This window comes from Papio anubis, chromosome 1 (genome assembly GCF_008728515.1).
Source record: "Papio anubis isolate 15944 chromosome 1, Panubis1.0, whole genome shotgun sequence".
NCBI lineage: Eukaryota > Metazoa > Chordata > Mammalia > Primates > Cercopithecidae > Papio > Papio anubis.
The window spans coordinates 159828558-159854660 of NC_044976.1; the positions used below are offsets into that span (position 1 = coordinate 159828558).

The 26103-nt window shown below is 46.2% G+C and overlaps 1 protein-coding gene across 1 annotated transcript in view; it reads left to right on the forward strand.

Moving 5' to 3' along the window:
* Positions 1-792: 792 nt before the first annotated feature.
* LMOD1 (leiomodin 1) overlaps positions 793-26103 on the forward strand; it is a 62186-nt gene continuing 36875 nt past the window's right edge. Inside the window, exons 1-4 of the mRNA XM_009190132.4 lie at positions 793-922; positions 1083-1163; positions 6483-6535; positions 7808-9279. Coding sequence (XP_009188396.1) covers positions 9019-9279 — 261 coding nt within the window. The 5' untranslated portion in view covers positions 793-922; positions 1083-1163; positions 6483-6535; positions 7808-9018. The remainder of the gene's footprint in view (positions 923-1082; positions 1164-6482; positions 6536-7807; positions 9280-26103) is intronic.

Here is a 26103-nt window from a genome sequence, read left to right on the forward strand (position 1 = left end):
AAATGTGGATTAGTGCTATCTTATTCGTTCACGTATTGTGAAGCTGTTACTAAATACACGTAGCTCCTTTAGGGCAAACAATGTCTCAGTGATTTATAATAACCACAGTGCCTGGAATGTAGTAGATGCTCAATAAATGTTTGTGAAATGAAACAAGCTGTTTGGGCCATCTGAAGAAAGCCATGACCAATTTGGAGCCCTCGATTTCAGGGACATTGACCTCTCATAGGCCTTTCCACTAATGATCACCGGAAGGTGTGAAGATGTTTGGCTCGGAGAAGAGGGGACTTATGGGGACCAGGCCAGGCATAGTGGTACGCACTTGTAGCCCTAGCTATTCAGGAAACCGAGGCGGGAAGATTGCTTGAGCCTAGGAGGTCTAGCCCGTAGGGAGCTGTGATCATGCCACTGCACTGTAGTGACAGAGTGAGACACTATCGAAAAAAAAGCTTTTAGTTTACTGTCAACAAATCCCAATCATGTGATGGCTGTTAAAGTGCTCCTCTCCATTCTGTACGTTTGTAATTGATTTTAAAATATGTGTATATTTATTTTACAGAAAAGTCAATGTCATAAATAATGGAAGAGGCTGGGCGCAGTGGCACATGCCTGTAATCCCAGCACTTTGGGAGGCCCAGGCGGGCAGATCACGAGGTCAGGAGGTTGAGACCAGCCTGACTACCATGTTGAAACAAAGTTTCTACTAAAAATACAAAATTTAGCCCTGCGTGGTGCCTGTAATCCCAGCTACTCAGGAGGCGGAGGCAGGAGAATTGCTTGAACCTGGGAGGTGGAGGTTGCAGTGAGCCGAGATTGTGCCTGAGCGACAGAGTGAGACTCCATCTCAAATAAATAAATAAATGAATAAATAAAGGAAGACTGCAAAGAGGAGTGAGGGTCCCTCCAAAAGCTTGGAAATAAAGTAAGCAGATGAATCGAACCTTCCATGGAACTAAAGATTATCAATAAATGTGTCTTGCATGTGAGAATGGTTCATACTAGTCACCTGATGTGGGTGTGTAAGTTGGAGAAGACGTGCTCGGAATGTGTAATTAAGAATGGTTAACTCTTTAATTGTACAGGCTGAAGAGAGAATATGAGAGAGGGGACATGGAGGAATTCAGAGGGCAAGAATCTGATGTATAGTCAGCACTGAAGACCTGGTGGGTATAAATATTTTAGTAACTAGAGGTTTGCACTCTCATGGGGCAAGGATATTTTTTCTGGTCTCAGCAGGACACAGATAAAATATCCCTTAGCTCTAGCTACCTCCCTTTGTTCTTATTCCGTATTTATTATGCAATCTTCTTTTTATTTGGCTTCTGAATAGATTTCGATATAGGAGAGAATTCCCTGGCCTGTGTTTATAACTATTCTTCTCCACTTGGTAGTTAATACTGGCTTATGTATCTGCCTTTTATGAGGTCAGTTATTTTGACTAAATCACCAGGAATAGTCAGGGTTCTCCAGAGAAACAGAACCAAGAGGATATATATACACACACATATATATATCCTATTGTGTGCAAATATATATATCTACTTCTGGTTCTGTTTCTTTGTCTCTCTCTCTATATATATATGTATGTGTGTATATATATGCCAATATATATAATTATTTATTTATTTATTTATTTTTGAGTTGGAGTCTCACTCTGTTGCCCAGGCTGGAGTGCAGTGACGCGATTTTGGCTCACTGCAACCTCCGCCTCCCAGGTTCAAGTGATTCTTCTGCTTCAGCCTTCTGAGTAGCTGGGACTACAGGTGTGCACCACCACGCCTGGCTAATTTTTGTATTTTTAGTAGAGACGGTTTCACCATATTGGCCAGGCTGGTCTTGAACTCCTGACCTCATGATCCGCCTGCCTCGGCCTCCCAAAGTGCTGGGATTACAGGCGTGAGCCACTGCGCCCAGCCTACTTATTTATTTATTATGAGTAGTTAGCTCACATGATTATGGAGGTTGAGAAGTCGAATAATCTGTGTCTGCAAGCTGGAGATGGAGGAAAGTCAGTGATGCAGTTCGGTCCAAGTCCAAAGGCCTGAGAACCAGGGGAGCTGATGATGATCTCAGTTTGAGGGCAGGAGAAGGTGAAATGAGATATCCCAACTCAATAGTGAGGTAGGAAAAGAGGGGCAAATTCTTTCCTCTGCCTTTTCAATGCCCAACCACACTGAGGAGGTCAATCTACATTGCTGAGTCTACCAATTCAAATGCTATTCTCGTCTGGAAACATCCTCATGGACACACCCAGAACAACATTTAATCTGGGCACCTATGGCCCACTCAAGTTAACACATCAAATTAACCATCACAGTGATAATGAGTTTCCGAGTTTGCAAAGCTGAAGTCCAGTTTCCAGATTGTAGTTCTCCAGCTCATTTAATTCCAACAGTCCCTATCCTAAAGGCGTTTACTGCTCTGGGAAGCCCTGCTCCAGTGGCCAAAGAAACTTTGAGCAAAGAGACTTCTCACTCTGCTGTCTTCTAATTGCAACAGATAACAACATTTTTGGCTAGGCAAGGCCCAGGAGGAAGATGTCACATCTCAAAAATAATCACTTCCATTTGGTTCCAGGGTGCTAAGTGAAGAAACCTTTTGAAAAGGGTTCAAAAGAAACCTTTTGAAAGGATTAGAAGGATTGCTACTCTAATCTTCCCCTAGTGAGTCTTAAATAATTCTGAGGGACTGTGGTGGCCCTCACTGATGGAATGGTCAATGATACAAAGGCGTAATAGAAGAAAGCAGTGGAAGTCCTTGACAGAAAACTCACCATAAAGGTGAGGGGAGTTTGAACTTCTGATTCAACATACCAGTGTATATTCTATTGAAAGTTACTGTTCTGGGCTCAAGATAGGACTGCTGCTAGAGCCCCATGTGGTCCAGGTACTCAGTAGATTGAGCTCCCTTGAGCCAGAGGCTGCCGTGGTCTAAGGAACTCCATCCACCAAGTCGTAGGTCATGTACATGGCACCAAACCCACAGTCCCACCTGGTCCATGTCGTGGAGAAATTCAGATTGGCATGGATAAGTAAGCCTCCTGTTGGGTTTGGGGTTTTAGTTTGTGACCAGGGCTGATTTGGTAGACAGAGGGGTTTTAGCCTAAGTAACATTGGTGGAGGTGAAGGAGGCAATCTCTTGTTTCTTTGCTGCCCCCTTTTTCCTCCCACTGCTTTCCTCTCAGGAAGACATTAGTCTGGGCTGTGTTCTGTCTCGAGCTCTCCTCTGCCCCTTTCTGCTCATCTCAAGAGTGTTGGGCCAGACCAGTGGCTTGCTCCCAGAGGCAAAGTCTGCTGCCTTCTAGGGAAACTGTCAGCATCCCCCAAAAGGAAAGAACCAGTGTGAAAACTTCTGTCTTTTGTGATCTCTTTCAGGACCCTGCCATAGTCATTCTGTGTCAGCATATCTATTGATCTTTGTGTGTATATACACATACATATAGCTATATAATTTATATAGCAAGCATTAGTGAGTGCTTAAAATATGTCTGATGCTGTTAAGTACTTTGTGTGCATTATCTTATTTAATATGTTTAATAATTCCATAACTCTGTGAATTAGGGTTTTTTTAATTTTTAGATTATTTTATTCTTGTTATTATTATTTTTTTGAGACAGTCTTGCTGTGTCACAGGCGGGAATGCAGTGGCATGATCTTGGTTCACTGCAACCTTTGCCTCCCAGGTTCAGGTGATTCTTGTGCCTCAGCCTCCCGAGTAGCTGGAATTACAGGTGTGTGCCACCAAGCCCAGCTAATTTTTGTTTTTTTGGTTTTTTTGAGATGGAGTCACGCTCTGTCGCCCAGGCTGGAGTGCAGTGGCCAGATCTCAGCTCACTGTAAGCTCCGCCTCCCAGGTTTACACCATTCTCCTGCCTCAGCCTCCCGAGTAGCTGGGACTACAGGTGCCCGCCACCACGCCCGGCTAGTTTTTTGTATTTTTTTAGTAGAGACGGGGTTTCACCATGTTAGCCAGGATGGTCTTGATCTCCTGACCTCGTGATCCGCCCGTCTCAGCCTCCCAAAGTGCTGGGATTACAGGCTTGAGCCACTGCACCCGGCCTAATTTTTGTATCTTTACAAAAGAGACGGGGTTTTGCCATATTGGCCAGGCTGGTTTCAAACTCCTGGCCTCAAGTGATCAGCCCACCTCGGCCTCCCAAAGTATTGGGATTACAGACGTGAGCCACTGTGCCTGGACAAGGTTTTTTTTTTTTAAGGGATGGGGTCTCTCTCTGTTGCCTGGGCTCGTCTTGAACTCCTGGCCTCAAACATTCCTCCTATCTCCTCAGCCTCCCAAAATGTGGGGATCACAAGCATAAGCCATCATGCCCGGTCCAGTTTTTTTTGTTTTTGTTTTTGTTTTTGTTTAAGAGATGAGTCTCACTATTTTCCCTAGGCTGGACTCAAACTCCTGGGCTTAAGCAATCCTTCCGCCTCAGCACCCCTAGTTGAGACTACAGGCACACACCACTACACCCAGCTTGTAGATGCTCTTAATTTCCTCATTTTCCATTGCCTAAGGCTCAGAGAGGTTAAATAACTTACTTAAGGTCACACATCTCAGATCTGAGCCCCTGTCATTTGACCCAAGAGCCTGTAGTCTTATCTGCTATACTATACTGCCACCCTATATTCCTGAAAATGTGACTTTCCTGGAGTCATTCAGCCCAACTGAGAGCCACCTAAGCATTGATTAAATTGGTTCTGGATCCTCATTCTTCCCCCCTACCCTGCACCACGTATTTTGACTGAAGCTTTGAGTCTCTTTTCCTTCTTTTCTCTCCCCATCCCTCTAGCCACAACAGTGCTTATTTTCCTCTGGGGAATAGACCACGCCAGGGTCCCCTGATATCCGGGATGGATTTGTTTGAGGTGGAATTGGATTCTGAGCTGGAATGACCAGTGCTCCCTACAGATTGGTTCGGGCAGTGGCCTCTCATTGTAGGGGCTGGAGGTGGCTGTACTCCCTGGCCTCTGGGTTCCCAAATCCTCCAGCTCCAGCCGTGATGCCTCTCAAGGGAAGACTTTTGGAGTCTGTGAGCAGTCTCAGGGAGCCCTTGGGGCTCCAGGGAGTAAAAAGCTTCTGACTGAGTCATGTCAGAGGAACCAGCGATTTGGAATTGGGAGGCCTGACACAGAGAAGATACCGGGGTTAATGTGTAGAAACCTTTGGTTAGGAGGCATGAGTCCTGCCCTTTACATTTGAAAGCTATGGATTTATTTTTTTGAGTGTCTTCCTGGACCAGAGACCACTGGGCCCAAAAAAGAAAACCACTGAAACCAGATGGTACAGGGCTAACCCTGGGGCTGAAGGTAATGATTTGCTTTTAGGCCCTGACTCCTCCTCAGGGAGCAGTGAATATTTTTGGCAAAAAGCCTGAGAAAGAGTTCTTGGAAACTAGAAAGAGAATTGCTTTCAGCTGACTGGGAGACTAGAGGTTGGCTGAGGTCCCAGAGCCAGGGACCCCAGAAAATGATGCTTTTTTCTGGGCAACACTGAGGGTGAAGGCCAGCTGACCCAAAGGGGGTACCGGGGGAGGGGGTGGGCATAGGGAGTGCCATGTCCACTCAACGTACCTAACTAAAAGCCCACTCCAGCGCGGCTCAAACCCTTTGTTATGCCCTCTGAGATGACCACCCTGACTCCTCCCCGTAAAATCAGTGTGTCTTCCACTGGGTTTTTAACAGTTGTACCTCTCTACAAGACTCCTTGTACCTCTCTAGCTTGCTTCACTTTGCCTTACAGTGTAGTTTTTTTTTTTTTTCTTTACTCCATTGAATTTTACATGTTTAAGAGAATAACAATGTTGTAATGACAATGTTATAGTGCCTGGCAGGATGCTATATATAAATAGTAGTATCTGAATAAATGTTTGAATGAATGAATGAATGAATGAGAACCAGGTGAGAAAGTGTGTGTGTGTGTGTGTGTGTGTGTGTGTGTGTGTGTGTGTTTAGAGGGTGTTTACTGTTGAGAGAAAGAAAAAGATGAGAGAAAAGGTGGGATGGAAAGAAAAGAACCCAGGATAAGAGTAAATAAATAATTATAGTCAGGTGTGGTGGCTCATGCCTGTAATCCCAGCACTTTGGGAGGCCGAGGCCGGCAGATCACCTGAGGTCGGGAGTTCGATACCAGCCTGACTAACATGGTGAAACCCCATCTCTACTAAAAATACAAAAATTAGCTGGGTGTGGTGGCGCATGCCTGTAATCCTAGCTACTTGAGAGGCTGAGCCAGGAGAATTGTTTGAACCTGGGAGGCAGAGATTGCAGTGAGCCAAGATCGCGCCATTGCACTCCATCCTGGGCAATAAGAGTGAAACTCCATTTCAAAATAAATAAATAAATAATTATAATAATTACTAATAAATATGGTGTTTACGATGTACTAGGTATATCAATGAATGTTTTCATGTGTAGGACCTAATTTAATATTCACAACAATTATACAAGGTTGGTATAACAGTTGTTGTTATTTTACAGATGATGAACTCAAGTCTCAGAAAAGAAGGTAGCTTGCCCAAGTCACATGGCCTGTAAGTAGCAATATGAGGACCAAATGCTGGTCTATTGGCTTCAAAGGCCCAAGCTCTTCACTGTTAAATCATACTTCTATCCAGTCTCCTCTTGTGTTTTCCCATAGCCCCTGTGCTTGCCTCCCACCCTCTCTCCTTCCCTCTCTCCTTCCTTCCTTCTTTCCTTTCTTTCCTTTCTTTCTTTCTTTCTTTCCTTCTTTCTTTCTTTCCTTCTTTCTTTCCTTCTTTCTTTCCTTCCTTCTTTCTTTCCTTCCTTCTTTCTTTCCTTCCTTCTTTCTTTCCTTCTTTCCTTCTTTCTTTCTTTCCTTCTTTCCTTCTTTCTTTCTTTCCTTCTTCCTTCCTTTCTTTTTCTTTCTTCCTTTCTTTTTCTTTCTTTCTTTCTTTCTTTCTTTCTTTCTTTCTTTCTTTCTTTCTTTCTTTCTTTCTTTCTTCCTTTCTTTCTTTCTTTCCTTTCTTTCTTCCTTTCTTCCTTTCTTCCTTTCTTTCTTTCTTTTCTTCCTTTTCTTCCTTTTCTTTCTTTTCTTTCTTGTTTTTGCTCTGTTGTCCAGGCTGGGGTACAGTAGCATGATCACAGCTCACTGCAGCCTCAACCTTCTGGCCTCAGGCAATCCTCCCACCTCAGCCCCCTGAGTAGTTGGGACAACAGATGCTCACCACCACATCAAGCTAATTTTTTTTTTTTTTTTGAGAGATGGGGGTCTCATTATGTTGCCCAGCCTGTTCTTGAACTCCTGGACTCAAGCAATCCTCCTACCTTGGCCTCCCAATGTGCTGGGATTACAGGCATGAACCACTGCACCTGGCCTGATTTTGTATCTTTAGTTATATCTCTTGCTCTTAGAGCAATGCCTGAATAATAGGCACTCAATAAATCACTCAATAAATATATACTTATGGACTGACCAATAAATTGGCTATTGACTCTTAAAGTGACAACCCCCAGGTTTCCCTAAAGTCTTCTTCCACTTTTCCCATCAAGTCTGCCTGCCTTCCCTCTGTCCTTCAGTCCCCGCAGTGGGCACCATTCCCCTCTTCAGCCTTAACCTAAAGTTGGACTAGTGGACATTAAATGGCACAGCCAAGTTTTAGTCCCAGACGATCCCTGGCCTCAGCAAATGCTGATCAAGTGACTGTCTCTCTCTGGCTTAGGATGGAAAGACGCCAGGAAAGATCGAAGCATCTACCCTGATGGGTTACACCAGAGCTTCTAGAAGGGATTTTGTGGCAGGAGGGAGGGGGGCAGGGGATTGAATGTCTCTGTGACTTGTGCAGGGCAGCGTGATGGATGAGCAGTGGAAAGCCCTTCTATGAAACATGCCAGACCTGTTGCAATCGTATCTCTCCCGACGGCCCAGAATTCTGCTTCCCTGAAGACATACTAAATTGTGCTCTGGATTTATATGTGGGTGGTGACCTGCCTCTGTGCTCCCAAAGGAGGTCTGTCTGCAGATGCCCAGCAGAGGAAGAAACAGATGACAACAGGGGGAGGTTTGAACCCTCTTCCCAAGAGCCTTGGAACTTCATGGAAAGTGACAGCCCTTTAAGAGTTTCCCAACTTCTGCAGATCCTCCTCTCTTTCCCAAACAACCTGCCAGTTTTCAGTTTTGGTACACAGTGAGGATTTATTCTCTCTCTCTCTCTCTCCCTCTCTCTCTCTCCTGCCTAGCTATCTCTATCTCTAACTTTGTCTTTCTGTCTCTCTCTTAAGAAGTGGCCAAAGGAGCCTGGAGCCTCTGATGCTCAGCCTTCAGGTCCTCCTTGGCAGAACCTGGGTAGAAAGAAAATGGGTAGGCAGGGGGTTAGGAGTAACAGCTCCTCATCTTGAATCTAGCCTTTCCTGGAGCTGTATACACCTGGGAGTCCCCCAGCACATTACCAAATACTGTAGAAGGAAGTCCATGAAGCACACATTGACCACAGCGATATGTCCACACGGTGATGGAGTAGTAAAATATGCTCTTGAACGTGCCTGGGTCCTGCAGTTCACCGGCCCTCATGGCCTCATCCCTGCTTGTCTGGCTCTCCATGGCTGTGATCTGCTTCTGCCAGCCTACGCATTTTTGTATCTTTTTCTCATTGCATGGCCCCTTGTCTTTAAAAGGCTAAACTGCTCTGTACTAAATTTGGTCACGCAGCGCTCCAAGATTCCCTGGAATGTCCTCAAGTTTCAAACAGCTCTGACAGCGAGGTAGGACCGCCCCCAGCTTAGGGATTGGCTTCTCCTCTCTGGGCCCGGCAGTTGTTGGGTCTTATTGGCCACTGATTAGTCCAGCCGGGGTCCACTAGCCCTGGGCTGCAGGGAGGCTGCTGCTTCCAGTGAACACTTTAGCACCTGTAGCACAGAAGGGCCAAGGAGCTGCAGTCCTCGACCAGCAGGGGTTTGCTCCTCAGCCCACTCCCTGCATCCAGATCAGCTCACCCCCTCCCTTCCCTGCCCACCAGGACTCTGATAGCCCCTGGCAGCCACAGCCCATTTTGCCAAGATGTCTAGGGTAGCCAAATATCGCCGGCAGGTGAGTGAAGACCCCGACATCGACAGCCTGCTGGAGACCCTGTCTCCTGAGGAGATGGAGGAGTTGGAGAAGGAGCTGGACGTGGTGGACCCAGATGGGAGTGTTCCCGTGGGGCTGCGGCAGAGAAACCAGACAGAGAAACAGTCCACGGGTGTGTACAACCGGGAGGCCATGCTCAACTTCTGTGAAAAGGAGACCAAGAAACTTATGCAGAGGGAGATGTCCATGGATGTGAGTGAGCACAGCCCTGGAGGGGAGGAGGGAGACAGGGGAGGGCTGGAGACCCTGGCTTCATGATTAGGATGCTTCCTTCCTTAGAAGAAATGTTCTTGTTGGCAAAGGATTTTAATGCTTCAGAACTGATGATTATCCACTGAACTAGCAGTACAAATCTCTTACTCCTAATTTCTGTTTCATAAGCAGAAGTTGGATATGTTGGAGGAACACAACATCCCACAAAATCAAATAGAGCTACTAGTAGAATGGGAGCTGGAAGGTGTCCTTGAAGAGTCCATTGTCAAGTTGACTCCATCCTGGTCCCACAATACCTTTGTTTTTCTCCACTCATTCCATCCTATTGTGAGGAGGCGTAAAAAGATAGAGTGATACTTTATGTCTCCTGTCAGCCACCCAAAAAGACAAAGCTAAGCCTTTTTTTTTGTGGGAGAAAAACTCATTTTCAAGTCCCCACCCCTATGGGCATCTCACGGCACATGGATCATTTCAGGAGGCTTTGGAGTAAATGAGTTTCCCAAAGCAAAGGGAGACAGGGACCAGGAAGGAGTCTATGCCTGGGAAATGTGGCTTAAAGACCCGATAGCTTCAAATTTATTCCCAGGGAAGATGTTTTTTGTTGTGGTTAGTTGGTTTTTGGTTTTGTTTTGTTTTTGCACTCTCCAGAGAAGCCTCTGGAGGGAGCATGCTCTCTTTTTGGTAATTAACTCTTTTACTAGCTAAAGAGGCCACTTTGCTGGGGGATGAAGATATTCATAGAGGAAGGAAAAGGGGTGATGGTTTTGGAAGCATCTGCTCACACCTATGATGGGCTTAAGCACAACTTGCTTTCTGTTTTCCTGAGTTGGCTGGAGGAATTTTTTTTTTTTTTGGTCACTTTTGCATTTATATGTGAGTTTTCCTTGGACAGACTAGCCTCCAATGGAGTATGACTTTGTGGGATCCCTTTGTCCATGGGAAAGAGTGTTGCATAGGAAAATTGTTCAAGTCTTTGTTCTAATTCTCTTACTCAGCCACATCTCTTGTACATTATCTGTTACATGTGAATTCTTGCAAGAAAAAGATCAGTCTCAATTCTTGCTTTTTGTTTTACTTCTATGGAAACTGAGGCACAGAGCTTCAAATGACACGCACATTCTCACAGAGGAACTGAGAATGGGAACATTATCATCTAAAATGCGTGTGGCATGTGTGGCTGGGTATGAAATTGTGTTGACTGCTAGTCACAGAGCATATTGGTGGACACAGCCCTGACTCCTTTAGTGTAGCAATGAGAAAGAAGGGAGGAGGAGGGAAGGGGGTGAGGCAAAGAGGAGCTGGAACTCTGTCTCTGTCCCTGCCGCCCCTCCTCCACCACCTATGTTTAAGCCTTGGCCAAGAAGAGGGAGAAGGAGGGAGGAGGGAGAGAAGCCAGGAGGCTCAGGAATTTATTGTCCTGTATACACAGTGGTTGCCCCGGGTGCAGCTATGATAATGATGAATAAAATCAAAACATTTACAGAAAAAGTGGTAACACTTACTGTGAGGGCCCCATACCTCAACACAGCTATCAGGAATCATACAGAAAGAAATGAAATGCAGCCAGAGGCTTTGGCACCCCTGGAAATCATTGGCTCTGCTCTTCCTTACTCCCAGTCACAGGCTCTGGGCCCATGACTACCATGTATCCATAGCTTCCGGTGCTCAGAAAGGTACTCCCGAGGCTGAAGTCAAACAAAGCAGTCTAATCACAAGCAGGAGTGTGAAGGATTCTCATGTTCCTGGAAATTTCACTATCATAGACTTTTTCTTCAGTCAGTTAATACCATGACAAGCGTCTCCTCCCCTGCCTCACCTCCCTCACCCCTGCCAGGCCCACACTTGGCTCTGCGGACAGAGCCCGAGTCAAGGAATAGCAGTGTGTGTTTGTGTGCACATCCTTGATGTAAGGAGATGCCTTTAGGTCCGGTTTTCCCTTGTGGGTATAGGCTGTTCTGATCCCCTCACTCTTTCTCACCCTGTCCAAGGATGTACATTGGCATAATGGCTGGCTGGAGTTTAGGGTGCATGCTGAGCCTGGGCAGAAGTCATCTCTATACATCTGGGTGAGAATGAACCCTAGAAGGTGGCTTCTTTAGCACCATTAGCAAAATAGTGAGTATGTGGCCAAGAACTTGGATTTAAGTATTAGAAAAACCTGGTTTGAGTAACAGTGTCTCTGTGTAAGTCACAAGTTACCTAATTTAAGTCTCAGTTTCATCACCTACAAAATACGGATAGTAGTACCCATCTCACAGGGTTGTGAATACTAAAAGGGGTACTGCGGTAGAGCACTTAGCACAGAGCTTGGCGTGTCATAAACACTCAATAAAGGCCAGCTACGAAATTATTATTTCATTTGAGTCAAGGAACCCAGAAACTGGTGAAGTGGGCCAAAAGCAAATCTCTGCTCCTGCCCCGCTCCTCTCTTCCCTCAGTCTCCTGAGGACTGCGCAAGCCTCACCTGTCAGTTTAATGAGTGGCCCAAGTAAACAAGCAACCCCTGGGTGCTCAGAGTGGGGACCACGAACACTACAGACACAGCACAGAGCTGGGGGCAGGTGGACTCCAGGCTGATGGCCTGGCTGCAGCCCTCGCTGATGGTGGCCTTCACTCCATGTGAAGAACTGAAAGGTGGTTGAAACAGAGTAAAGCAAGATGAGCATTTACTAAGAACCTTCTACATGCCGAGCATGTTCACCTTTTCTTTAAACCTCACAGTTCTTGGGAGATGGGTATTTTTATTCCTATTTTTTCTTAGAGAGGTTGAATAACCTTCCCAAAGTCACACAGCTAATTAGTTGAGATCAGTGCTTCTTCCTCTCTGTCATACTAAGGTGCAAAAAAGACAGTAATGTCAGTCCCTGCCCTGAAAAAAATGTAATCTACTTAGATTCTGTTCGAAACACACACGTATAGAACCATCAGTGTTACAGAGTGGAGACCACAAATTCTTATATTGGCTGAAATGATAGTCTTCTGTCAAATGTTCACCTCCCCACCCCCACGAGTAGGAACATAATTATTAAAACTAAGTGTGGATTAGGGAAAGTAAATCCTGACTAGATACTGGATGCTGTTAAGGAATTTCTGTTAATTTCTGTTAATTTCTTTTAAGTGTGATAATGGTGTTGCAGATATACTTTGTAAAGGATTCTTCTCTTTTAGACATAAATACATAAATATTTATGGGAAAAATTTATTGGCTTTGGGAATTAGCCTTAAAATAATCTGGATGGGGGTATAGACAGAACAAGATTGGCCACCAGTTGACAATTGTTGAAGCTGGGTGATGGGTCTACATAGGTGTTCATTATATTATTTTTTCTACTTTTGTATGTATGTTCGAAAATTTTCATAATAAAATTAAAAGAAAGAAAGAAAGAAAGAAAGAAACCAATAGTGGGAGGTCGGCCTTAAGACAGTCTTAAAGTCTGTCTTTTCCCTAGAAGGGGAGCCCCAAGATGCATACTCTGGCTATTGCACAAAGTGAGTCTAGGCTGCGGGAGGGCCCTTGGCCTGCTTCTCCTTCCAGGGGCTCCCTCCATGGAATGGGATACTCCAGAGAGTGTCCCTGATCCTCCTGATTGTTTAACTATCTTTTTCATGAATACTCCACCCGTGCCTCTTCCAGGTCAACTCCTATTTGTCCTGCCTATCTCAGGCACCACTTCCTTCAGGTAGTCTTCCAGTCAGGCACCTGGTCTGAGCATTCCAATACCAGTCTGTACCAAAGCCCTTGGGACATCACTTTTGTATCCTGTGTGACTTGGAGGGCAAAATGCAAATTCAGGGCCCAGCACACAGCAAGCCTTCAGCCTCTGTTTTGAGTGAACGTTAGCAGGGGATTGGGGAGGGTAGAGGTGGGACTTGGAAGAATTGACCCTAGCTTCTCTCCCTCCCTTTAAAGGGCCAGACCTGTCAGCCAGTGTAGCTCCACCTGATCATCCGGGAACTCTCCTTCAGCCCAGGTAGAAGACAAAGCCCCTGGGCAAGCGTATAGCCAACGGTTCAGTGAACCTCTTGTCCTTGCCTCAGGTTTCAGGAACCGGATCCCAACCGGTCAACTTGTGTGTCCTCTTTCCTTCCCAAGTGGGAAAGAAAATCTCCAGCCTGCCTCCCCCTCCCTTCTCCCTGGTGTTACCAGGGGCTGGGGATTAGCACCTGTACCCAGCCAGGGGCAGGGGCAGCTGAGCTGGCGGGGGTGGAGGAAAGCTCTCCCTAGAGGTAAACTTGAGAAGCAAACCCGAAGCACCCCACTAATAGCGGCTGCTGGGCCTGACCTTCCCCTCCCACTGCCTGCACAGCCTCTGCAGCCGCCTCCCCCGTCGGTTCTAGTTCACAGTTCAGTGTCCAGGATATCTCTCTACAGGGCTGGGAAGGCCCGAGGCCGGTGGCCTAAACCTCAGAATGCCCTTTGCAGAGGGCTGGGACTTATCAGGAGTGCACTGAGCAGCACGGCTCAACGCTTAAGGAGATTAACCCCAACTGGTACACACCCAAAATAGCCCTGGAGGCTAGGGTGGAGAGGGCAGAAGAGGTGATGGGGGCCTGTTGACCCAGGGAGGGAAAAGCAGGCACCGGAGAGGGCTAGACTCTGTTAAAATCTCTCCCTGAAACTTGAAACTGCCTCCATCCAGAGTTTGAAAAAGCAACTGATTGTTTCTTAAACTAGGTGGTACAATCCACAGGTGTTTGTTTTAAATATTGTTCTTACTTATACGTTTTCTTCTGTATGTGTATAATATTTAAAGAATTTTGAGGGCAGGTGTGGTAGCTAATGCCTGTAATCTCAGCACTTTGAGAGGCTGAGACAGGAGGATCACTTGAGCTTTGGAGCTCGAGACCAGCCTGGGCAACATAGCAAGACCCCATCTCTAAAAAGTTAAAAATTAAATTAAAAAAAAAAGAATTTTACCAGCCTAGCCAACATGGTGAAACCCCATCTCTACTAATAATACAAAAAAAATGGCCGGGCATGGTGGCTCACACCTGTAATCCCAGCACTTTGGGAGACTGAATCAAGCAGATCACCTGAGGCCGGGAGTTCAAGACCAGCCTGACCAACATGGAGAAACTATTCTACTAAAAATACAAAATTAGCCAGGCGTGGCGGCGCATGTCTGTAATCCCAGCTACTCAGGAGGCTGAGGTAAGAGAATTGCTTGAACCCGGGAGGCAGAGGTTACAGTGAGCCGAGATCGCACCATTGCACTCCAGCCTGGGCAACAAGAGCAAAAGTCTATCTCAAAAAAAAAAAAAAAAAATGCCAAGCGTGGTGGCGCATGCCTGTAGTCCAGCTACTTGGGAGGTTGAGGCAGGAGGCTGAGGCAGGAGAATCACTTGAACCCGGGAGGCAGAGGTTGCAGTGAGCTGAGATTGAGCCACTGCTCTCCAGCCTGGCTGACAGGGTCAAAAAAAAAAGTCCATCTCAAAAAAAAAAAAGAATTTTGAGCAAGTGAGGCATTAGTGCCTGCTCTCCCCCTCAGTGCTGCCCTCTGGGTGCCTGCCTTCTCCTTACTGGGACAGTAGGTATAAGAGCTTGGCTAGGCTGGGTGCGATGGCTCACGTCTGTAATCCCAGTGCTTTGGGAGGCCGAGGCGGGCAGATCAAGAGATCAAGTGATCGAGACCAGCCTGGCCAACATGGTAAAACCCCGTCTCTACTAAAAATACAAAAATTAGCTGGATGTGTTGGCACATGCCTGTAGTCCCAGCTACTCAAGAGGCTGAGGCAGAAGAATCCCTTGAAGCCAGGAGGTGGAGGTTGCAGTGAGCCGAGATCGTGCCACTGTACTCCAGCCTAGCAACAGAGCAAGACTCTGTGTCAAAAAAAAAAAAAAGAGCTCAGGTGGATGGAAACTGCAAGAGGGAGGCAGGACAGATAGACAGGACCAAGGAGCACTTGTAAAATAAGATGACTCACCAGTGAGAGCGGGATATAGATGGTTAAGAGGTGGGGTCTGTGTCCCACTAACCAAGTGGAGGTTGCTCCTAGCATCAGAGAAGGCTGTTGGCTTCAGGGATTCCGGGAGCTTCATGGTCCCCAGGCTGGGACAAGAACGTGAGGTCAAAGCCCTGGTCTTATCTGTCTATCCTCCTTCAGTCTCTCTTTTTCCCCTCCAGGAGACTTTAGAGTATGCTTGTCAGACCGTGTCAGCATATCTACAGCTGGTCCCACAGTGTGCAGAGCCTGCATGAATCTCACCGAGAGATAGGCAGTCTATACACATGTGTATAAACACACACACACACACACACACAGCAGGAACAGAGGAACAACACACAGCACCATGCATGGGGGACAGGAGAGGCGACGCTGATATTTACATGCCTGCCAAGTTGGATAAACAGGAATATCCTGAGCCATAGAATGCAGGCCTTTCCAGATCAAGCCCTTCCTTATTTATTGGACCACTTTTGTATAACCAGCAAAAGAGCAGTGGTCTCCATTCGGTTCATCAGTTCCCCCAACGGCTTGTTAGTGTTTGGGTGGTATGGTGAGAGAGAAGGTCCGTGGGTGTCTGGAATCAGATAGGTCCAGGTTTGAATTCTGCTCCTGCCCCTTACTGATCCAGTGACCTGGAATACGTTACCCAAGGAAGATAGAACATTAACTTGATTGAGTGCCTTCTGGTGCCAAAGGCTTTATCAATGCTATCTCATTAACATAGCTTCTTGAGGCCCAATTACTTTACCTGTCAAGTGGGGATGATACAATCACCCTTGAAGGGTTATAGTGAAGATTAAATAGGATGAGGCATTGAAAGTGTTTGGCACATCATGAGAGACCTTCATTCCTCACTCTTCAGAGTTTGTACCCATGTATCTGCTAAATCGACATTATTTTATCTCTCATAAAGTTAAAAAAAAAAAAAACCAGTGAGAGTGAAGGAATGACAAAAGAGAGAGGGGAAGGGGAGGAAGGAAAGCAGGGAGACAGAGCTTATGTAATTACTCGCTGCCTGGCCCCAGCCGCCTGATTTCTATGAGCCTCTGCCGAATTTATTTGATATCCCAGGCTCAGGGGCCCAAACTGAGTTTCTGGGTTGGAAAAAGGCAGAGTGAAAGGAGATTAGGAGAAGCTTTCGAGGTGGATTCTCCTTGTCTGCAGGCTTCCACCCCAGCACAAGCTGAGAAAAGCCAAGGCTGCTTTGGGAGAACTTGGTTTCAGCTGTCCCTGGGGCCCACTGCAGAAAGGACAAGCCGGGTTGTCGGGGTGCTGTTTACAAACAGCTAGGAATAGAAGCACCTCCTGTTCCCACACCCCTCCACCACCCTCTCCTGGACGGCCCTCAGGCTCCTTCCGATTGTTACTTCACTCGGCCTTCCTTCCAGATCAAGCCAGCAGGGCTGGCAGGACCCCTGCCCCCTAGCCTGTCAAGTGAAAGGTGCTGCATCCTTGGGCAGAAATTCCCAGCTAAGCTGTGAGTGCAGAATATATAAGTCTAGTGGTTAGAATACTCTCCTCGGGCCAACTAGACCTGGGTGCAGATCCTGCTCTGCTGGTTGCTGGCTGTATGACCCAAACAAGCGACTTCACCTCTTGGAGCCTGAGTTTCCTCCCCTATAAAACGGAAATTACGGTCGGGCGCCGTGTCTCATGCCTGTAATCCCAGCACTTTGGGAGGCCGAGGCAGCCGGATCACCTGAGGTTGGGAGTTCAAGATCAGCCTGACCACCATGGAGAAACCCCGTCTCTACTAAAAATACAAAATTAGCCAGGCGTGGTGGCACGCACCTGTAATCCCAGCTACTTGGGAGGCTGAGGCAGGAGAATCTCTTGAACCCGGGAGGGAGAGGCTGTGGTGAGATTAGACGGCGCCACTGCACTCCAGCCTGGGTGACAAGAGCAAAACTCTGTCTCAAAAAAAAAAAAAAAAAGAAAAGGTGGAAAGGAAACTTCAAACCCAATGGTTTTTTCAGCTCAGAGATGCAGGTTTCAGCAAAATAATCCACATAAAGCACTAAGCAGAGTGCTGGCTTGGAAACCTAGTAGTAAAGGCCCATGAACATTAGTTTCCTCCCTTCCCTTCACTCCTATCTGCCCCTCGCGTTCCCATTCTCTTCATTCTTTTTATACACAGAATTCATGAATCATGCTTTATGTTTACAAGGAGGGAGGAGGACTCCATTAAATCATTATTTCACCAGCTCTTTAATGAGTTCCTATTATGTACTTTCTAAACACCAGGATAGAGTAGTGAACAAGATAAACAAGGTTCTTGCCCTCATAGAGGTTACATTCTGTTTGTTTGTTTTTGAGACAGGGTGTCACTCTGTTCCCCAGCATGGAGTGCAGTGGCATGATCTTGGCTCACTGCAGCTTCCATCTCCTGGGCTCCAGCGATCCTCTTGCCTCAGCCTCCCGAGTAGCTGGGACTACAGTTGTGCACCACCATGTCCAGATAATTTTTTTGTATTTTTAGTAGAGACAGGGTTTCACCATGTCGCCCAAGCTGGTGTCGAACTCCTGGGCTCAGATGATCTGCCCACCTTGATCTCCCAAAGTGCTGAGATTACGGGCATGAACCACTGTTTTGTTTTTGTTTTTGTTTGTTGTTTGTTTGTTTTGAGACACAGTCTTACTCTGTTGCCCAGGCTGGAGTGCAATGGTGCAATCTCAGCTCACTGCAGCTTCCACCTCCTGAGCTCAAGGGATCCTCTTGCCTCAGCCTCCCAAGTAGTTAGGACTACAGGTGTGTGCCGTCACGTCCAGATAATTTTTAAATTATTTGTAGATACTGGGGTCTCCCTGTGTTGCCAAGGCTAGTCTTGAACTCCTGGGTTCAAGTGATCCTCCTGTCTTGGCCTCCCAAAATGCTGGGATACAGGCATGAGCCACCCTACCTGGCCAAGGTTACATTCTAATGGGTGAGACAGACGATATGTGTATTTCCATATGCAGCTCATATATAGCATGTGTACATATAACATATAACATATATCTTCTAAAAAGAGTAATGCCATTTAAGGGAAGAGTTTATGACCAACTATATCAGTGGGGGACCACTTCTGACAAAATAGTCAGGGTCTTCACCACCAAAAGAGGTGACATTTGAGCAGATTCTTTTTTTTTTTTTTTTTTGAGACGGAGTCTCACTCTGTTGCCCAGTCTGGAATGCAGTGGTGTGATCTTGGCTCACTGCAACCTCTGCCTCCCAGATTCAAGCAATTCTCCTGCCTCAGCCTCCTGAGTCGCTGCGATTACAGGTGCCTGCCACCACTCCCAGCTAATTTTTTTTTTTTTTTTGTATTTTTTAGTAGACACGGGGTTTCACCATGTTGGCCAGGCTGGTCTCGAACTCTCGACCTCAGGTGATCCACCTGCTTCAGCCTCCCAAAGTGTTGGGATTACAGGTGTGAGCCACTGCACCTGGCCCATTTGAGCAGATTCTAAATGGACCGAAGGAGCTAGCCTTGGGAAGATGTGGGGAAAAGCTTTCCAAGCAGAGGGAACATCAAAGACACACGCCCTGGAGTGGGAGCAGGGTTAGGGTATCAGAGGAAAAGCCAGGCCCCATAACTAGAGCAAGAGGAGTGGGGAATGAGGCTGGAGGAGACGAGGCCTTGGAAGTAAGCAGGGTTCCAATCACGTGGGGCTTTTAGGGCAGCAGAGTTTGACTTTTTATTCTAAATGCCATGAGAAGTCATTGGAGTGCTTTGAGTAGGGGAGACATGTGATCTAATTTATGCCTTTAAAAGGCTCATTCTGCCAGCTTTCAGATAGACTATAGGAGGGCAAGAGTGCAGAAATGAGATCAGTTAGAAAGGTGTTTCTGTTGCTCAGGTGAGAGCTCAAAGATGGTTTGATGAGAAATGGAAACTGGTTGATGCATTGGGGGAAAGAGAAGAGTTGGGGTGATCAGTACTGCCTAAGCTATTGGGTGAATTTGATGTCTTTTTTTTTTTTTTTTTGAGACAAGGTCTGGAGTGTAATGGCATGATCTCGGCTCACTGCAACCTCTGCCTTCTGGGTTCAAGTGATTCTCCTGCCTCAGCCTCCCGAGTAGCTGGGATTACAGGAACCCGCCACCACGCCCGGATAAGTTTTGTATTTTTAGTAGAGACAGGGTTTCGCCACGTTGGCCAGGCTGGTCTTGAACTCCTGACCTCAGGTGATCTGCCTGCCTTGGCCTCCCAAAGTGCTGGGATTACAGGCATGAGCCACCGCACCTGTAGTCCCAGCTACTCGGGAGGCTGAGGCAGGAGAATGGCGTGAACCCGGGAGGCAGAGCTTGCAGTGAGCCGAGATCCAGCCACTGCACTCCAGCCTGGGCGACAGAGCCAGACTCCGTCTCAAAAAAAAAAAAAAAAAAAAAAAAAAAAAAACAAAAAAAAAACCCCGAAATGCTGGTATCACAGGCGTGAACCACCACGACCGGCCGAATTTGATGTCCTTTACTGCCATGGGAACCAGCAGGGAAGGAGTGGTTTTGGGAGGTGAAGAATTCTGATTTGAACAAGTTAAGTTTGTTGTGCTTAGTAGACCCCCCCAAGGGGAAATGTTGGGTTGACAGGGGTTGTGTAAGTCTGGGGCTCAGTGGGAAGAGGGGACAGGAGATTAAATTTGGGAGTCATCAGTCTGTGGATGATACTGAAAGCCATGAGCCTGGAAGAGATCACTTAGGGAATAAATGTGAGTGGAGGAGAGCAGAGGGCCGAGGCCCCAGCCCTTTGTTATACCCACATTTAGGTGTTGGCAGAGGAGAAGGAGCCAGTGAAGGGACTGAGAGGTAGGAGGACATTCAGAGTGGTTTCACCAAATCAGGTGAGAAAGGACGTCCAGAAGGAGAGCGTGTACTCCACCGCATCCATTCTTGCTGAGAGGTTTAATAAGGTGAGACAGATAATCAATCCCAGTAACTGGTAAGATGGAAGCCATTGGAACCTTGGCAAGAATGATTTCACTGTGGTGAATAGTGGACTAAAAAGAGAATATGGATAAGGATTGGAGATGGAGCATCTAGACAAGTCTCTTTTTTCCTCAGTTTTGTTCTAATGGGAAGCAGAATAGTAGGGTGGCAGCTGAAGATAAATGTGAAATCAGGGAGGATATTTTTGAAAGACAGGGAATATTCTAGCATGGCTGATGGGGATAATTCAGTAGACAGGGAGACTTTTATAACACCAGGAAACGGGGCAAAAAGGGGTGGAGTTCAGTTGAGGGGTCACGAGTCAGCAGCAGGTGGTCATGTCTTGTATTAGGAGAGAAGGCAGCAGAGATGGACCAAGATGCAGCCAGGTTGATAAGTGTGGTGATGGGAAGATGAGATTTGCCTCATACATGCAACGTATGTATGCTCTGGAAGGACAGCACTGGCGGCCATAAGTTGATCTGAAGGGAGGAGAAACCAAGGAGACTGACAATAGTCAGAGGTCAAGCCTCAGGTCACAAGAAAAATGCTCGGTGCTCCCTGGGTAAGGGCAGAGAAAACATGAAAGTACTTCCGGATATGAAATCTGGCATGAGAATAGTCAACAGACAACAGCCAGCTGCCAGAGCTGCTTGAAAATCCAGTAGATTTTCACCTCCAGTGCATCGATCTTCTGTCCCTAAAGCCACCCATGCCCAAGGAGAAGGAGGGAGCACACTGGTCCCTTCGCAGCATATGACTGACAGCTGGTGTGGTGGGACAAGCGCTGGACTTGCAAGCCAAACCAGGGGGACCTGGGGCTAATTCCCAAATTGACTGTTTATCAGCTGGGTGGCCTCAGACAAGCATTTAATATTTCTAAGCTTCACTTTATTTTATTTTATTCTTTAATGCCTTGTCTATATTTCATTTTAGTTGACAATAATGTTTTATAACATATTTTATTGGAATATAAAAGATTTACAGAAATGTGCACAAAACATAAGTATAGAGTTTCATGAATTATCACAAATGAACAAGAAATTGAATGTCGTCAGCACCACAGTACTGTCCCCGCCCAAACTTCCTCTCCAAAGATAGCCCCATCCTGATTTCTAATCCCCTAGGTTAGTCTTGCTTTTATATATATATATAAAATATATATATATATAGTGAGAGAGAGAGAGCGTCATGCAGCGTGTATTTTTTTGTGTCTGGCTTCTTTCACTCAACTTTATGTTTGTGACATGCAACCATGTTGTTGTCTGTAGCATTTTTTTTTTAATTTTTATTTTTTTGAGACAGAGTTTCACTCCTGTTGCCCAGGCTGGTATGTAATGGCACAATCTTGGCTCACTGCAACCTCTGCCTCCCGGGTTCAAGCAATTCTCCTGCCTCAGCCCCCAAAGTAGCTGTGATTACAGGTGCCCACCACCATACCCGGCTAATTTTTGTATTTTTAGTGGAGATGGGGTTTCACCAGGTTGGCCAGGCTGGTCTTGAACTCCTGACCTCAGATGATCCACCCACCTTGGCCTCCCAAAGTGCTGGGATTACAGGCCTGAGCCACCACACCATCTGTAGCATTTTTTTTTTTTTTTTTTATTGAGACTGAGTCTCGCTCTGTTGCCCAGGCTGGAGTGCAGTGGCACGATCTCAGCTCACTGCTAGCTCCACCTCCCAGGTTCACGCCATTCTCCTGCCTCAGCCTCCCGAGTAGCTGGAATCACAGGCACCCGCCACCATGCCTGGCCAATTTCCCTGCATTTTTTTTTAGTAGAGACGGGGTTTCACCACGCTAGCCAGGATGGTCTCAATCTCCTGACCTCGCGATCCACCCGCCTCATCCTCCCAAAGTGCTGGGACTACAGGAGCGAGCCACCGCACCTGGCTGGATCTGTAGCATTTTTAAACCTTCATTGCTATGCAGCATTTTCCTATGTGAATATACCACAATTTATTTATTCATTTCACTGTTAATGGACATTGGGTTGTTTCCAGTTTGGAGCTATTATAAACAATGCTGTTATGAACTTTTTCAGACATTTTTAGTGCACTTTTGACTTCATTTCTGTTGGGTATGTAACTGAGAGTGGAATTTCTGGGTCATAGAGAATGCATAGTGAACTTTAATTTCTTTTTCTGTCAATAAAGATGATACCACCTAATTTGAAGGTCTCCATGAGGAAAAGATACAAAAGTTTGAAGAAGGTCTAACATAGTGCTTTGCAAACAGTAGGCACTAAGTTAAGTGATAGTCATCAACATCATTTCTTTCTTCTTGTTTTTTCTTTTTGAGACAAGGTCTTTTCGTCCAGGCCAGAGTGCAGTGGTGCAATCTTGGCTCACTGCAACCTCTGCCTCCTGGGCTCAAGTGGTCCTCCCACTTCAGCCTCCCGACTACAGGTATGCACCACCATACCTGGCTAATTTTTTTATTTTGGGTAGAAACAGGGTTTTGCCATGTTGCCCAGGCTGGTCTTGAACTCCTGGGCTCAAACAATCCACCAGCCTCAACCTCCCAAAGTGCTGGGATTATAGGCCTGAACCACCCCTCCCAGCCATCATTTTTAATGGAGTCCATCTCTGAGAGCAACTAGGTGCTGTATATCCTTTTCAGCATGTTCTGCCTCCTGTCCTCCTGACCCTCTATTGAGATTTGGACACTTCACTAAAGCCCAGGTCAGATTCCTCTACCTCAGGACTCATCTCTTCCAAAGATGATGACTTAGAGGCATATCCCACCTCATGGCCTCTTCTTATTCCTAGTCTTACCTACTCCCAATATGGACTGACTTCTTTTCCACTCAATTTTCAGGTTTTACTTGTAATTTTCCTCTTTAGCTTATATGTTACTATGGTTATTCTGAACATTATCCTCAATTCTCATGCTTAGTCCTCCCCAACCTTCCATCACCCCTACCCTGGATGAAGGTAACCATTTAGCAGTTCTATTGTACATCTAAGCTATTGAACATACCCGGAGAAAATAGCAGCCTCAAATAGCACTGTATTGGTGCCTCTGTGGATTAAAACCCTATAACCTCAGCCAAACCCTCAAAGCTGCCCAGAAAACATCTACACTCCTTCTTCTCACTTCTCTGGGACATTATCCTAAAAGTTAGCTTTTTTTTCTTTTTTCTTTTTTCTTTTTTTTTTTTGATACAGAGTCTTGCCCTGTCACCCAGGTTGGAGTGCAGTGGCATGATTATGGCTCACTGCAGCCTTGCCTCCTGAGCTCAAGTGATTGTCCCACCTTAGCCTCCCAAAGTGCTGGGATTACAGGCGTGTCCCACTGTGCCCAGTCAGGCTTTCTTTACAAACTCTCTTGTCACATGTCTCTTTTCACCCTCAACAGATTATCTAGCCTTACATTTCATGGAGACACTTGAAGCCATCAGATGAAAATGTCTTCAAATTCCCCTTCTGTCACTTGAAAACTTGCAAGCATACATATATGCAAGCTTTTGCCCACCTTTCTCTCCCTGTTTTTTTTTTTTTTTTTTTTTGGAGACGGAGTCTCACTGTGTCACCCAGGCTGGAGTGCAGTGGCACAATCTCAGCTCACTGCAACCTCCTCTGCTTCCCGAGGTCAAGCGATTCTCATACCTCAGCCTCCTGAGTAGCTGGGATTACAGGCATGCACCCCCATGCCCAGCTAATTTTTGTATTTTTAATAGAGGTGAGGTTTTGCCAAGTTGGCCAGGTTGGTCTTGAACTCCTGCCCTCAAGTGATCCATCTGTCTTGGCCTCCCCAAGTGTTGGGATTACAGGCGTGAGCCACCGAACCTGGCTTTCCCTTTCTCTTTTATCCCACGGAAAGGATATCCCTCTTCTGTCCCAGACTATTACCCAAACCCACTTTTTAGAATCTCTTATCTCCTGCCTCCACAGGGACCTTTGCTCCTTTAAACATCTCTCTCTCTCTCTTCAACATTCCCTTTTACTGGGTCTTTCTCCCCAATTCCCACATTCTCTCCTTTCCTTCTTAGCTAAGAGGTAGGAAATGGCATCTATGCTCACTATCACCCTGGACGTCTCTGCCCCCACCCACCACTGCACAGATGAGGTATCTGGAGACCTCCTTGTTGCCTTTATCTGAGCACACATTTTAGTCTTTATACTATTTGTTTACTTTGTGGTATTTAACCACTCTGTCATTCTTTAAAACACTCATTTCCCTCGGTGCCAATACAGCACATTCTCCTTGTTCTCCTTTCATCTCTTTAGCTGTTCCTTCTTAATCTCCTCTGTGTGCAGCTCATACTCTATTGCCTAAATATTACTGTTTAGGGCTCTGCCCTTCCTATGCAGTCTTCATGGCTACCTTCATCCAACCCCATGGATTCAGCTATCCCCGTATGCTCTCTTTCTATCTCTGGCCTAGATCTCTATTTTGAGTTCTAGATCATTCAGTTGCCTCTTGGACTCCTCAAGTGTCTCAAATTCAGCTGGTCTACAAATAAATTAATCATTGTCACCCCACCCGACCCCTAAACCTGCTTTTCCTCCTGTGTTCCGCACTTTGGTGAATAGAAGTACCATCTAATCAGACACCTACGTCATAACCCTGGGCTGTCCTGCTCCAATTCCTCTCCCAGTGTCTCCAGACTTTCCTGGTGTTAGGATCCTGTTGTTTCTGCCTCTGTGATCTCTCTGGACTCTGCCCTTCCTCGCAATTCAACTTCTATTGCTCCCACGCATATCACTTATCAACTAGAAGAACGTTACAGCCTCCTAACTCATCTCCCAGCCTCTCTTCTCGTGCCATTGGAATCCATCCTCCCCACAGTTGACCTTCCCTCTGTAAAAGCCTTCAATTGCTCAATGTAGCTTCCATCATCAAATTCACACTTCTTAGCCTGGCTTAGAAGGCCACTGATGATCCAGTGCCTTCCTGTTTCTCAAGCTACGAATGCTCTTCACCTTGACTCTCACCCTACAGTTATACTTGACCACTGGTTCTCGAGAGTGCCAGGCTTTATCTTGCTTCCTCTGTGCCTTTGAATATATTGTCACTTCCAACTGGAATGCCAGGCCTAGCCAACCCTCATTCCTCTTTCAAGGCTTAACTCAGTTGACACTTTGTCTAGAAGCTTTCCGGACCCCTCCAGCCTGAGTTGTTGTGCTCCACCTCTGTGTTCACAAAGCACCACCTGCAAGTTCTGGCACTTCCTGTTCCATTGGCATGTAACACATCATTTCAGCATTGTCTGTTTCTGTGCTTTTCCCAAACTTCTTAAGAATGAGGGCTGACTCTTATTCATCTTCACGTCCCCAGCAGTGAACACAATACCTGGCTTAATAGATGCCTGTTGAATGAATAAAGGATGAGGAATTTGCAAAGGCAGTTCTATCACACTTGATTGAATCTACAAAATTTATAACTCATCTATACCCTTCTGAGACTATTTGAAAATATGATTTTGTATCCAACTTGTCAAATAAAGGAAGATTTGGCAGTGATCCTTTTTTATCCAGGTTTTAAAAATAACCAATTAAATCAGTCTAAAATTTACACTCTGAGGTCTGAATTGTTGGGATAGATCACTGCCATATTTCCCCTTCAGTTTAAACTTGTTCCATTTATTTCTTCATTTCCTTGCAATTCTGTCTTCCAGCTCTATAGTAATCTGAGATTACAAACTAACATATTAAGTTCACTTCCCAGGCATGGTGGCTCACGCCTGTAATCCCAGCACTTTGGGACGCCAAGGTGGGTGAATCATCTGCGGTCAGAAGTTCGAGACCAGCCTGATCTGCTAGAAATACAAAAATTAGCTGGGCGTGGTGGTGGACGCCTGTAAGAGGATCCCAGTTACTTGGGAGGCTGAGGCAGGAGAATCACTTGAACCCAGAGGGTGCAGTGAGCCAAGATCACGCCATTGCACTCCAGCCTGGGCAACTAGCCAGACTCTGTCTCAAAATAAATAAATAAATAAATAAAT